At 36.9% G+C, this 14623-nt stretch overlaps 2 protein-coding genes across 2 annotated transcripts; one reads left to right on the forward strand and one right to left on the reverse strand.

The window, feature by feature from the left end:
* The first annotated feature begins 400 nt into the window (after window positions 1-400).
* On the forward strand, window positions 401-11218 carry LOC143616266 (alpha-aminoadipic semialdehyde synthase-like). The gene is made up of 24 exons (XM_077089143.1): window positions 401-716; window positions 1372-1458; window positions 1543-1672; window positions 2178-2351; window positions 2675-2757; window positions 2866-2961; window positions 3100-3175; window positions 3298-3469; window positions 3941-4037; window positions 4154-4314; window positions 4984-5041; window positions 5132-5272; window positions 5968-6309; window positions 6483-6563; window positions 7012-7077; window positions 8746-8863; window positions 9098-9227; window positions 9307-9386; window positions 9876-10034; window positions 10150-10384; window positions 10463-10571; window positions 10665-10814; window positions 10885-10954; window positions 11065-11218. Exons 1-24 carry the CDS (start codon window positions 465-467, stop codon window positions 11115-11117), a joined length of 3120 nt encoding a protein of 1039 aa, XP_076945258.1. The 5' UTR covers window positions 401-464; the 3' UTR covers window positions 11118-11218.
* Window positions 11219-11543: 325 nt separating this feature from the next.
* LOC143616273 (uncharacterized) lies at window positions 11544-14098 on the reverse strand. Its single transcript, XM_077089147.1, has 6 exons — window positions 13858-14098; window positions 13718-13770; window positions 12419-12478; window positions 12252-12329; window positions 11842-12171; window positions 11544-11768 (listed from the first exon to the last, which is right to left on the reverse strand). Exons 1-6 carry the CDS (start codon window positions 14096-14098, stop codon window positions 11625-11627), a joined length of 906 nt encoding a protein of 301 aa, XP_076945262.1. The 3' UTR covers window positions 11544-11624.
* Between the last annotated feature and the right edge of the window lie 525 nt (window positions 14099-14623).

Below are 14623 nucleotides of genomic sequence, written 5' to 3' on the forward strand. Positions count from 1 at the left end.
TCAAGTGGTTGCACTTTGCTGGGGTATTTTTAGATATTTATCAAATATTTTACGAGTAATTTCAGACATAGATCGGGTATTTGTAAAACCCGGTTTCGCGTATCGGAAAAACCTTGTTCTAGGTATGGAATCATTTTCGGTTTTTGGGTATTAACGGGTATTAATCAGGTCCTATTTCGGGTATAAAAACAGGTTTAGGTTGTTTGGGCACATTTAGATTCGAGTGAGTATTTCATTTCAAATATGAGTTTTCTTCCCGGTCAAACAAGAAAAGAAAACGGGTGGGACAGTTGGCAGTGAGTTACCGTAGCAGGCATCATGATTATTATTAATAATTTAGTCTATTCTCTCAATTAAACAGGTTAGCCTTCGTTTTCAGTCAGCCGATTTGGTTTTCTGTTAGGGTTTGATATTAAATAATAATTCGGTACTAGTTACTACTTACAGGTATCAATATCATCATCATGCTTGGCAATGGAGTTATTGGCATTCTATCGGAGACTACAAACAAGTGGGAACGAAGGGCGCCATTGACTCCAGCTCACTGTGCTCGCCTCCTGCACAGCGGCAAGCTCGGTAAGGAGGAAGTTAGGCGCATTATTGTGCAGCCGTCCACGAAGCGAATTCATCATGATGATCTCTATGAGGATGTTGGATGTGAGGTTTCTCAGGATTTGTCGGACTGTGGTCTTATATTGGGGATCAAGCAACCTAAGGTAGTTACTATTATTATTATTATTGTTATTATTATTATTATTATTATTCACATTACTCAATAATAATGTTAATTCACATTTCAGTCTGTTCAGTTTATTGGGTTCATTTTTTGGTTTTCAGTTCGGTTATTAACCAAAGTTGAATTCTGACTAATTTTTTTACTTTGAAATACATCAAATGGATGGATGCATAAATACATGAAATGGAGATATAAATAAATGAAATGAAGGGATAATTTCGGTTGGTTAGCTTGTCGGTTTTCAGTTCAGTCTGGTTAATTTCGGATAATAGCCAAAACCAAACTCGGGCTAAAGTTTTTGCTTATAAATACATGAAATGGAGAGATATAAAAGCTAGAAATGTATAAAAGTATGAATGGTTCGGTTTGGTTAACTTCGGTTAACCGAGAGTACAAAAAATAACCAATAACCAATTTTTGGTTACTTTTATTTCGGTCCGGTTAACACATAGTACAAAAAGTAATCAATAACCGTTTTCGGTTAATTTTGGTTCGGTTTCATTGGTCTTTGGTTCGCTGAATTTTGATTAACTCCGAGTACAACATATAACCAATAACCATTTTCGGTTAATTCGGTTTCGTCGGTTTTTGGTTCGGTTTATTGCCTACCCCTTATTGTTTGGTGTTTGGTGCAGTTGGAGATGATTCTTCCTGACAGAGCATATGCATTTTTCTCTCATACAAACAAGGCACAGAAAGAGAATATGCCCTTGCTAGATAAAGTATGTATATGTGCATGATTTTTTTCTCCTTCAACAGTAACATATTATACTGATTGATTGATATTAATACAATTCTTTAATTAGATCTTGGCTGAAAGGGCATCTTTGTATGATTATGAGCTCATAGTTGGAGATGAAGGCAAAAGGTTACTCGCATTTGGTAAATTTGCTGGCAGGGCGGGACTTGTCGACTTCTTAAGTGGATTGGGAAGAAGTAAATCCTTTTTTCCTATATCTTTTTCTATTTTACTGGATTTGAATCTACTTCTTGTTTCATGACCAACAAAGATCCTCCTGTTTAAAAACTAAAAGGGCCGCTTTTTTCTTAAAACATTCCTCTTTTACTTCCTCTCTCATATCACTTTAGACTAAAAGCTCTGTTTCTCTACCTTGTCCTTCTTGTCTGTAGTTATTAGTTTTAAAAAGAAAATCTGCCTCACGTAGCGCTTGTATGTTCAATCCCACGTAGAGGAAGTGTTATGCTATTCCAAGAAGCCAAATAATAAGATCAATGCCTAGCCTTTACTCCGATTGCCCCATCACTACTTTTCCACACATCATGGATATACTTTCTAATGTAGATTTTAAGCCACTCCATTTTAGGATGCCTAAAAACAGAGATGGGGATGTTACCAACTTAATTAGTGAACAGGCTTAATGTTGCTATATAGCCTTTATTTTGTCATATTGGACTGAATATAATGATTTATTGTTTTCAGGATATCTGAGTCTTGGATATTCCACTCCGTTCCTGTCACTAGGCTCATCTTATATGTATCCATCACTGGCTGCTGCCAAGGCTGCAGTTGTTTCCGTGGGTGAAGAGATAGCTACTACGGGATTGCCCTCAAGCATATGTCCTCTAGTTTTTGTGTTCACTGGTTCTGGAAATGGTATGTGTACTTCAAATAATTCCATGTCTGAAAAAATTACGTGATAAGTAGTCTGCGTTCGGTATGGTTTGTCTTTGTAGTTTTACTATGAATATTTCATGTCAAACATGTACATACATATGCATATATCCATGTCCTAACAAAAACACTGAGGGAATGAATCGGCAATGTGTTTGTTAAAATCAGTATTTGGTAAAGAAATAAATACTTTTGTCGTTACCGTTTTATGTTTTTATTTTGATATGTTATCTACACTGCTGTAGCTTCCTTGTGTTATTGAAATATTGTATGCTTTGTTGATCTGTTTTGGGACTACATCTTAGTTTCTCTTGGAGCACAAGAAATATTCAAGCTTCTTCCTCATACGTTTGTGGATTCAAGTAGACTTCCAGAATTATTTGACACGGTACCTTTATTAGCTCTCCTATATATTTCAGCATGAGAAAGAATACAACTTCGTTGCTGCATTTCCTTTTGTACCACGTTACACTTATTGTGGTAGTGTTGCTTTTAGGCTTCTCAATCCAAAAGGGCTTTCCAAGTGTATGGCTGTGTTGTGAGTTATGAAGACATGGTTGAACATAGTGATCCTGTTGAAGTCTTTAATAAAGTATGAAAGAATAAGTTCCCATTTCTTTGCCAAGTAACTTTGTGGTTTCTTATATATCGTTTACAGAAATATGACAGGAGAACTTAAATAATAGAATTGAAAACTAAACTAACATTTTATGTTGATGTTTAATTCCAGGTTGATTACTACGCACATCCTGAACGATACAAGCCAATTTTTCACAAGAAGGTTGCTCCCTATGCATCCGTTATAGGTCTATAAAATTTATTTCATGTCCAGTTGTTTTCTCTCACCCCCCATATATGATTTGGGTGTTGGCTATAGTTACAATTGTACTTTGGTTCTTGACCTGTTTACTAATCAAATGGTATGCAGTTAATTGCATGTACTGGGAGAGAAGATATCCTCGTTTGTTGAGTTACCGGCAGCTACAGGATCTAGTGCATGGAGGCTGCCCACTTGTTGGAATTTGTGATATAACTTGTGATATAGGAGGATCTATAGAATTTGTGAATCGAACAACATTAATTGACTCGCCTTTTTTCAGGTATATCTAGCTCTTCAACTTATATTTTGAAGCTCCACACTATTACATATTATGATATTGTATTTTTTATAGTTAGTTTTCAAGTCTTAGTAGTTGTTCTTTGTTCTTCGTCATAAGCCCATTTCTTGTATTCTTTACTAATACACAATGATAGCACATAGGTGATTCAACATATACATTGTACTTTAATTTTGGTGACATGACATAGATAAATTTAATTATCACATAGGCATGCTTGATGATTTCCATGCATGTGTGCCTTTCTTATTGATATAGTTATACTTATTGATTTTCTTGTTCAAATAGAAGTGCTTAAGCATATAGAAGTAGGTACACTATTGATAGGTTGGTTTTACATCTCAAGTTCTCTTCGCTTTCCTTTTAGAAAGTACCTTACCTAGCACATGTCATCTTATTACGATGTTCAAATACTTACTACATTTTTGTCGATCTTGACAAATAATTTGGTAGATATGACCCATTTGGTGACTCGTATCATGAAGACATCGAGGGTGATGGTATTATATGTTTAGCTGTTGACATTCTGCCAACTGAATTTGCCAAAGAGGTGCGGTAAATATCAGTATCTCTAATTAGGAGTTCTCTCCATAAGTTATTTTTATCACCTATCATTGCTCTTGTATCATATTTACGGTGTCTAACACGCTAGCATTGATGGTAAAGGCTTCACAACATTTTGGTGATGTTCTTTCCAATTTTATTGGGAACTTGGCTTCTACTAAGGATATTGAAGACTTACCTCTTCACTTAAGGAGAGCTTGTATAGCACATGGAGGGGCTCTTACCCACTTATATGAATATATTCCCCGAATGCGCAATTCACAGTACGTATTCTCATGTAACTTGATAATATCGTATCTTGTTCTTCTTCTTTACATGATAAATATATATGTATATATACACATACAAATGCACACAGCACACACACGCGCGCACACACACACACTTATATTTAACACCCATCATCAAGTTGGAACACGATGTTATTCATGTCGTACTTGTTACAAACATTGCATATATCCTTCCTAAACCAATTCACGCTAAGACAGACTTTCAACTTGCATATCCTCACTAAACCTCCCCGGAAACAAGATAAATTTGATTTGTAACAAGTTGGGCATAATTAACATCTATGCTCCAACTTTAGGAGTTTTATATGTATTAGTTATTACTTTATTAGTTTATGGTCCATTGGCCGCTGAAGGGCTGGCAAATTGGGTACATTTTTCGACATGATAAGACCCCCATTTAGCAAGAAAAAGTACACTATGCTCAAACCATTAAAGCCAAGCGTTAAACGAGCCATTTTCACGAGTCATTTTCATGTTTGATACTTGTGTTAATCTTTTCGCCTCTAACCTATTAAACACGATAAGACACGATTTTCCAGCCCTGGCCCGCTGTAGGCTTCCCAAGGGTTTCTTTGCCTATAATTCTGCTTTATAATTTTGATTATATCAACTAATGGAAGTTTACCAACTACTCATTTTCAGGGAAGTACCAGAGAACGTTACCAATGGCCTCTCTAACAAGAAGAGATACACTATATCGGTTTGCTTCTAACTTTCATACTTCATTATCACTTTATCCTAACATAATGCATGCCTTTTATGTATGTATTGATAGTCTTGAATTTTACAGGTTTCTATTAGTGGTCATCTTTTTGACCAATTTCTGATCAATGAGGCCTTGGATATTATTGAAGCTGCTGGCGGCTCCTTTCATCTTGTCAAATGTCAAGTGGGCCAATGCACAGACTCATTGTCTTACTCAGAACTAGAAGTAAGTTTTTTCAGTTAACATCCTTATCTAGTTCTCCATATCAGTGTCATGGATGGTGTTTAATTATACCATAAACAACCATACATCCATGCAAAAACTATAGTAACATCTCTTGTCACTTAAAAAGATTAAAATGTAAACAGAGGACAATCCAAATATAAGCCTTCAGATCTTTCTCTCATTGTGAGCGCTGCATAGTTATAATGTAAACAGTAGTAGTTTTGATATTCCCTCAGATTATTATTTATCCCGTTGGGGATTTTCTATATGTGGAATACCAAAGTAGAAGAGATACACTACCAGTCCTTTCTTCATAATGCTTACATTTTTTGTTCTTTATTATTATTGTTTTCCTAGTTTAGGGCTAGGGGTATAATAGTCATATCATATATCGTGTCGTGATTAAGATAGGGTTACTAGGTGTATAAGTGGTGATTGCTTCTTTGTTCTTTTCAATGAAGTATATAAAAATTTCAGTTATTTCTCTGATTACCAACCTAACCATACTTATACAGACTCCATAGTTAAGGACAGTAAATAACAAAATTGCTATGTAGGCTACTGTTTGCATGTTTGAGACTGATCACAAACTGATAGAATTGCAATATTAGAAGCACATTGTGCTTCCTATGGTACTAGAAGATATGCAGTTTCTTTCTACCACTGTGCACTTATTTTAGTCTGTATGCTGCTAGGTTGGTGCGTATGATAGTGCGGTCCTTGATAAGATAGTTGATACCTTAACATCTGTAGCAAATCCAAAAGAAGATGACAAGGGAAAAACAAATTTGTTTGCTCTCAAGGTTGGCGAAGTCAAGGATACTTCTGTCAGCATGGGTTATGGTTCAAAAAAAAGGAACACGGTTCTTATTTTAGGTGCGGGCCGGGTTTGCCAACCTGCTGTTGAATTCTTGGCTTCAATCGGAAGCAATTCACCATCAGAGTGGAAAAAATCATGTAAGATAGCAGCAGAATTCGAGGAGCACAACTACGTTCAAGTTGTAGTTGCGTCCCTTTTTCTCAAGGATGCAGAGGAGGTACACTCAACTATGTCTACTTAGCTTTTGTGATTGAAATACGACTTTGCTTGCATAATTAAGATCTTGTACTTGACCATAAACTGTTGATGTGCTCGCTGAGCAGTGATTAACTGTTTTATATCCACTAGTTTTGTTATTATGATGTTATCATTCTCGTTTATTGGATGCAGACAATCGAAGGCATTCCAGATGCAATTGCAGTTGAATTGGACGTGATGGATCATGATAGTCTCTATAAGTACACCAGTCAGGTTGGTACTTTCAGGACATGAACCCATTTTAGAATAACCCACCACATATGTGTATATACATATACGCATGCGTATTTGCGTATATACACATACACATACATCTATATGCATGTATACAACTAATGTCGAATAATAATATACTAATAACATACTAATAACTATAATTAACGTTACGCAACTCACCCATCAAGAAACAACTAGACTATTATATTTCGACTAATATATTTTTCTCAGACGAAAAGATCTTAAACTTAATAAATAATTTATCCAAACAAATTAAACCATAAAGATGGACAATTTTTTTCTCATACCCCACTTGATATACTTGTGCTTTAAGTTAATGAAGTGTAAATTCATATGTGATTATATCTTGTAAAGTTGTGATGCTATTTGCTTTGTTTTTTCTATTGGACTCTTGTTAATTGTGAATGCACTTTTATGCACGCAGGTTGATGTTGTTGTTAGCCTATTGCCTCCAACTTTTCATTGTACCATAGCTAATGTTTGCATTGAGGTATTGTACTCTTTCTTAAATATGGCAAGTTTTCTAGTATACTCCTTACCTTGATTTTAAAAAGCGCGCCTAAGCGCGAGGAGACCTCAGGTGCAGGCTCTCTCGCTTTTTGACTAGGTAAGGCACATGTTGTACAAAAAGCGCAATGGAGGCGCAAAAAGTTAACGGAAAAGCGGCATGAGGCACGCTATTCGTACAGGAATGTGTTGTACATATAGCTTTTTAGGTGGCAAATCTATGTTATTTATCTATGAAGTCTTATATAAAGCTTATTTATAGCTTCGGGGTTGTGATATTTATGGGTTGGACTCTGATTATGGGTGTGCGATGGATCATTTACGTACTGCACTTCCAGATTTTGATCTTAGCGGGTTCTCTAATAAGGACACCGCCCCCCCTAAAGCCCAACATGTTGTGGCGAGTGCCTTATTTAGTGGAATCGTCAAGAGTTTAGAAGTGAAGTTTGATCTATCCCCTCGCCAAAAGGCGGTGTTTGAATGCCTTCGGGCTCCTCGGGCTCAGGATTTTCTAACGGCTATCCCCATTGAAGGATTAGGCCAACGTATGTCGGGTTTGGAGTATCGGGCTATCCTTAAGTATCGGTTAATGATCCCTATGTTCCCGACGGATGAGCCTTGCCCAATTTGTCGCAAGGTCTGTTTGGATTCTTTTGGTGACCATGCGGTGCATTGCAAAGAATTGTCTGGCTTTAAATACAGACATGATCTGGTTAGGGATGTTCTGTGTGATGTTCTTAAACGGGCAGGGATTTCTGCTAAAAAGGAGGCCCCTGTTAACTTTCTCACGGATCCTATTGAAGGGAGGTCTACTTTACGACCAGCTGATATTCTTGTGTTCGGGTGGGCAGGGGGGAAACACGCCTGTGTGGATCTTACAGGAGTGTCTCCTCTTGTTGGGCTCAGGGACCGTGGGTTTGTTGTGGGTCAGGCTGCGTTGAAGGCTGAATCGGGCAAAGTTGTTAAACACGAGAAAGCTTGTTTAGATAATCAACATGTCTTTCTACCATTTGCCTTTGATACATTTGGTTTTCTGGCTCCAGAGGCTGTGAAATTTTTGAGTAGGGTTCAGCGCGTCGTACACGGAACCTCTTCAGCTTCTAGGTCCCAAAGCTTCGTTTTTAGCAGGATTGGCTTTGCTGTTCAAAAGGGGGTTGCGGCGTAGCTTGTTGCCCGTTTGCCTGCCACTTTATTGTAATCGTTTTATAGTAAATTATATCTTTTTATTGATACAAAACTACATTTATAGCTAAATTTTTGGTAGGTGATGGTGAAAATCTATGAAAAATATATAAAATATTATATAAATAAAATGCGTCTCGAGTACGAAAAGTGGTGTACTTTTGCGCGTTCCACCTCGGTGCGCCTCACGCTGCTTAAAACCAAACTCATTATAGCCAACAGATGTAAACAATGTATTTTCATTATGATGTTATTCTCTGAGCTGAAAGAGTAAATGTTAATTGCAAGTCATCAGTTGTCGCTATAACAAGTATCAGTACACAACTTAAAGTTCAGTGGGTACTCCAGTGGTTCATATGCTAGTTTATTTCTCGAAAAAAGACATCAGTAGTTCAAGACCAATAACAATTTGAGTTGGTGTGCTTCACTGGTCGCTTGTTTTATTAAAGTTTTTATGTTCTTAATGCAGCTTAAAAAACATCTTGTCACTGCTAGCTACATTAATGATTCAATGTTCAAGCTACATGATGCAGCCAAAGATTGTGGCATTACAATTCTTGGTGAAATGGGCTTGGATCCAGGAATAGGTAGTTATTCTTTCGAGCATATGTTCTTTAGTTCAGCTAGCATTGCGAAAAACGGATGCATTGATTTTTGAAAAAGTTTCACCAGCCTTTGTAAAATGCGTTCATTTGATTTTCTTTTCTACTCTTCAAGCTGGTTTCACCTTCCTCTCATAGTTGGAACTCATTGTTTGGAGCACTAGTTTGTAAGGAATTGTGTAGGCGTGTTTTATGAATACATAAGTTTTTATGGTTCAGATCATATGATGGCAATGAAGATGATCAACCAAGCACATGCTCAAGGTGGGAAAATCAAGTCTTTTGTATCCAACTGTGGGGGTATTCCATCTCCGGCAGCAGCAAATAACCCACTAGCTTACAAGTTCAGGTACTTTTTAACAAGTTGTATTGTTTACCGCATGGAAAGTAGATGCTAAATGTTATTTATTGTTACAAAACTCTTTCAGCTGGAATCCAGCGGGGGCTATACGAGCTGGGCGCAATCCTGCCACCTACAGACTTGATGGACAAACTGTGCATGTTGATGGTATGCCACTGAACAACTTCATATTAGGCTCATATTTTCACCATCCGGTACAGTATATAAAGTGCATATTTTTTTGTATACTTGTGACTTCTACATTGTTGTATGGGTAGTTATAGCGTGTATGCATCACCTGATGGTTTTAAAACTGTTACTACTTATGATGATTAACTTGTATGTTATTCATTGTTTGCTGCAACCTGTTGGGTGCATTAACTTGATATTTGTCTTTTGATATGCATACTAACAGTAAGTTTGAAGGTTATATATATATATTTTTTCCAAATATATATGGTATAGGCCGTGTGTGTATAAGATGCATGAACTTGATATCAGTGCAACTGTTTTTAGATATGTTTACTAACAGCAAGTTGATCATCTTAGTGGTTATGAAATACGAACATTTGTTCGGCATGGTCTGAGGACTACATTGTGCATTTTCGACACTTGTGATGTTATAAATTTTTTTTTATTTTTGGAATGAACATTTAGGGGGTGATATCTACAAGTCAGCCACAAAATTCCGGCTACATGATATTCCAGCTTTTGCACTGGAGGTCCTACCCAATCGAGACTCTTTGATTTATGGAGATTTGTATGGTGTAGCAAAAGAAGCATTGACAATCTTTCGTGGGACGCTGCGATATGAAGGTACTACTATGTGTTTCTGGTTTAGCCACATTGCTTAAACCTGTTTTGGGTGTCCCTTTCCTCTTATGTTGGAAACATATATAAGTTAGTTTGTCTTGTTGGTTCTTATGCACAGGGTTCGGTGAAATAATGGGTTCACTGGCAAGAATTGGTTTCTTCAACAGTGAAGTTCATCCGATTCTTACAAATAAAGATAGACCTGCTACATATAGAACATTCCTATTTGAGCTTTTGGAGGTCAACAACTCCGATGAATCAGTCAAGGCAGAGAAGGTAATAACAGAAAGGCTGCTAGCACGTGGAATCTGCAAAGAGGATGAAGCTGCAGTCAGGACAGCTAAAGCAATTATGTAAGCACAAATGGTTTTGTTGCAGAGTGTATTTGTATATTCATAACGACTACTGACAAGTGGTTGCTCTTGCATTAGATTTTTGGGATTTTACGAGCAAACAGAGATACCCTCGTCATGCCAAACTGCATTTGATGTGACATGCCTCCGCATGGAAGAAAGATTAGCCTATACCAGCATGGAACAGGTAGTTGACTAGTAACTTATCATATAAATAAGATTTGAGATGTTATCAGGTAAAATGGTATGTGAAGAAAGTTAATAATAAAAAAATTGTCAGGACATGGTTCTTTTGCATCATGAAATAGTGGTAGAGTTCTCAAATGGGCGCCCTACGGAGCGCCAACAGGCTACCTTATTGGAATTTGGAAAGGGTGAGACAAGTGCCATGGCATCCACCGTCGGGATTCCTGTAGCCATTGGAACTCTGGTATGCAATTAATTTTCTTGTATTCTCATTTTTATCAAGAAAGACTCACTGTGGTGCTTTGAATGTACAGCTTTTACTTGCCAAGAAAATTACAAGTACTGGTATCTTAAGGCCTATCGTACCAGAAGTTTATGAGCCAGGTATTGTTAGTTTAACTGATAGGCGAACGAAAATACAAAGTCGTTTATTTGATACTGAATCCTTTTCGATGATGGAAACTAATTGTTTATTTTCTACTTGTGATCTGCAGCACTGGAAATCTTGCACGCTTACGGTTTCAACATACTGGAGAAGATTGATTAACATGTGTTGCGTATTGTTCTTTCCTGTACTTGACTGCTTTTCTCATTGAATTTTATCTTCAAACAGTGCTCAATGAATGAAAAAATGTTTCCTTGCTATTGCTGGAATTGAAGCACATGCAAGATGCAACCAAAATAAAGTTTGAATTAGTCAAACAAAGTGGGACGTTGGAGTCTACATAGTCTTTCGCATGCTTAAGTTATTTTCCTTTTATTCAGTAGTTTGTTGCTTGTTTCCGTTGTACTAGTACTCTATTTATAGTCTTTTCATTTGATGAATAAGATATCAGTTTTCAAGCTTTCATACCATTGTTACCATTATAACAGCTATCGCTTCGGCGGATTGGTCATATATTGCTTTCTTTCCGTACATGAGTCCCTTAATTTTTTCAACTCAAAACAAGGCACATGAACTTTATGTAGAAAACATATAAAAATAGTATTAATTAATTGAAGTAACAAATGAAACATATGCTGTTTGTCATGATTGACACGTTAGCTGATGTTATCAAGGGAAACAAGAGGCCCATTGCACAACACTTGAGCCGAGCCTGTCTGGTAGAGCCGCAGCCCACCGAGTCAAGTCAGGCAAAGGTCCGGTAAGCGCAAGATAATTTTCACTCTCAGTTTTTCCCATCTTTTTCCAGTTCACCTGCCGGATTGAAAAATGAAATCATTATGTTGTAGCAAAAACGCGCAACAGTAACATAAATGAAGATACTCACTTGACCAGGAAATGCCTTGCACAAGGTTACCAGTGTGTTGTTTTTCTCCCAATCCGTTGATCCAGTAACGCTAGTGCTGCCACCGCAATTCACCATGATCCGACCATTTGGCATCAACTTGTTGTTGAGTTCTAACCAGGTTTCGACCTCTTGCAACTGGGGCAAAACCTCTCCACCGGAAAACAAGTCAACAACAATACCAGCATATCCTCCGGAAACAGTAGTTGATGCAGAAAGTGCATCACCAATGTGAACATTAAGAACGCCGCCTTCTTGAGTATGGTTCTCGAGATGAGACAGTCCAAGGTGTTCTCTTGCTTTATCGATCAACTGAGAAAAACTAAAAAAGTAAATTCAAAATCAGAATATCCTTAACAAACAGTAGTCGGTTTAAAGGAGGGGTTGATTACGATATCATCAATCTCCCATCCGTGTAGCTGTAGTGACGGCCACAAGGTAAGCATCAAATGTGCAGCTGTTCCTCCACCCTGAATTCAATCAATCAACTTCATTAGCAGCAGGTGGTGGATAAGTTAAGAAAATACAAGTAAATGTAATATTAATTAATAATAAGTACCAGGCCTAAAATTGCAATGGGACCTTGTGGAACTATAGGTGGTAAGCTGGCAAACTCATCCTGTACACAGCCAATGAAGAATTTGTATTAATATTCTTCACATTTACATTATGCAACAGTAAGCCATTTAGTTTTACTAAAGCAAGAAATAAATCCAAGTAAGTTTAGATATGAAGTTTTCCAAACAGTATTGTTCGCATTTACATTATGCAACAGTAAGCCATTTTTATCTCTCTTAATTTCTTTGTTATGGTTGGTTACTCTTTAAAGTTTGGGAATTTAGAAGCCTCTTACCTTTAGATTTTCTTCTTAACAAATTGACCCCCCCCCCCTCTAAAGAGGAGTTGTTTGCATTAGGGTTGACTGTTGAGCACAGTTCGGTTCGGTTATCAGGCGAAACCAAAACTGAAGTCATTGGTTTTTTTGAATATACAAAATGTTCGTTTTCGGTTATTTTCGATTTGTAGACATTGCAAAAAGAATTGATGAATTTAACTTTTAAGCTTGTAATACGCCCTGCTTGCGGTGCGCGCATATAATGTATATATGTGTGAACCCTCGGGTGGGCAAAAGTAAAATTGCACTAATTTTGACGTTATTTTACTAATCTCGTGAAAATAACGTTAAAAGTGGCGGAAGGTTAATCAGGCATCATGTGGTGGCGTTGATAGCCGAAAGACAAGGGCACATGCACCGATCAGCCGGTGTCCCGATGATTGAGTGCTATGTGCCTTATGTCCAAGGCTTGATGCAAAACTACTATCGAGCCGGGGGTCTCACCGGAAGCAGCCTCTCTATCCCTATGGGATAGAGGTAATGCTGTCTACATTTTACCCTCCTCAGACCCTACCATAGCATTGCTATTGGTGGGATATACTGAGTACGATGATGATGATGATGATGGAACTTTTAAGCTTGTAAGAACGTATTATAGTACCGCATATATATTGAATTTAAAAAACAAAAACAATCGTGTGTTACGTGGAACCATACGAATACAAAGAGTAGAGTTGAAAATTAAACAAGGTTGTTAATAAAAAAACATTAAAAGTTTAGACCCAGTCTTCATTCATCATCCTATTCATTTTCAAAGTTTAATCCCAGTCTTAACCGGTTCGGTTTGGTTTTTTTCCGTTTTTTAAAAACAGACAACCGAAAAATCATTAAAAAAAAAGAAAAGAAAATAACCGTCAGTTAATGCTTTGGTTTCGGTTCGGTTTATGTATAAATAATAAATAAAAAAATAAATAAAGATGGTTAGATGGGTTGTGGTAAATGCATACATACATACATACATACCCAATAGGAATCAGTCCATGGTTGTCCTTTGATGAAAATGCTGTGAACATTATCTGCAGACAGATATAATAATATTCTATAGATTAAAAACAAAAAGAAATTAATTAATAATAATGAGACTGTTAAGAGTAGGTACGAACGGGTGTCGTCAAGGAGGAGCACTCTCGAGTGAGCAGAGTCGAGGATTAATATGTTATTGTATGGAGTGTTGATGGCACTCACAACTTGATAATCATCTTCTTCTTCTTCGACTTGTGCAGCTGAGCAGCAGATTAATGTCAAGGCCTTCTTATTATTATTATTGTTGTTGTGTCTTGTTTGTTTGTTAACGAAACACAATGAAAATGGGTGTTGATGATGGGTTTTAGAAATGAGGGGCATCCATAGGCGGCTACTCAACAGTATCATTCTCACTTCACTTTCCCCTTAGGATAGGATGAATAACAACACTCTGTTTCTTGCTTTTGACTCACTTCTAAATTCAACTTTTATTTATAAATAGATAAATACCTGCATTTAATAATAATAATAATAACTAGGAAAAATTCTATTATTTGGTTGACTGTTACTCTTTGATTTTTAATATATTGGCCGCTAAAAAAAATTAGGAAAAACCCTTTTGCAAAGATTGAATTTTAAAATTCCAGAAGTATCATGGGGAATTTGGACTGGTTTATTTTCTACTAAAAAGGTGCCGGATGAACCGAAGAGTTTTTGTTATTATGATTGATGATTAAAGAGATACAAGATAGTCCATTATATATGGAACAAAGTTACATGTTACTACCATCTAAAAATATAAAATACAATAAACATTTTAACAGTCCCCCCCGCAAGCTAAAGACAGGGAACGACCCGAAGCTTGGACCGTAGAAGGAGAAAACGTTGTGATGGTAGAGGCTTTGT

Source organism: Bidens hawaiensis, unplaced genomic scaffold (assembly GCF_021521415.1).
Source record: "Bidens hawaiensis isolate Kalapana, Puna unplaced genomic scaffold, B.hawaiensis_p1.1 tig00046429_1, whole genome shotgun sequence".
Taxonomy (NCBI): domain Eukaryota; kingdom Viridiplantae; phylum Streptophyta; class Magnoliopsida; order Asterales; family Asteraceae; genus Bidens; species Bidens hawaiensis.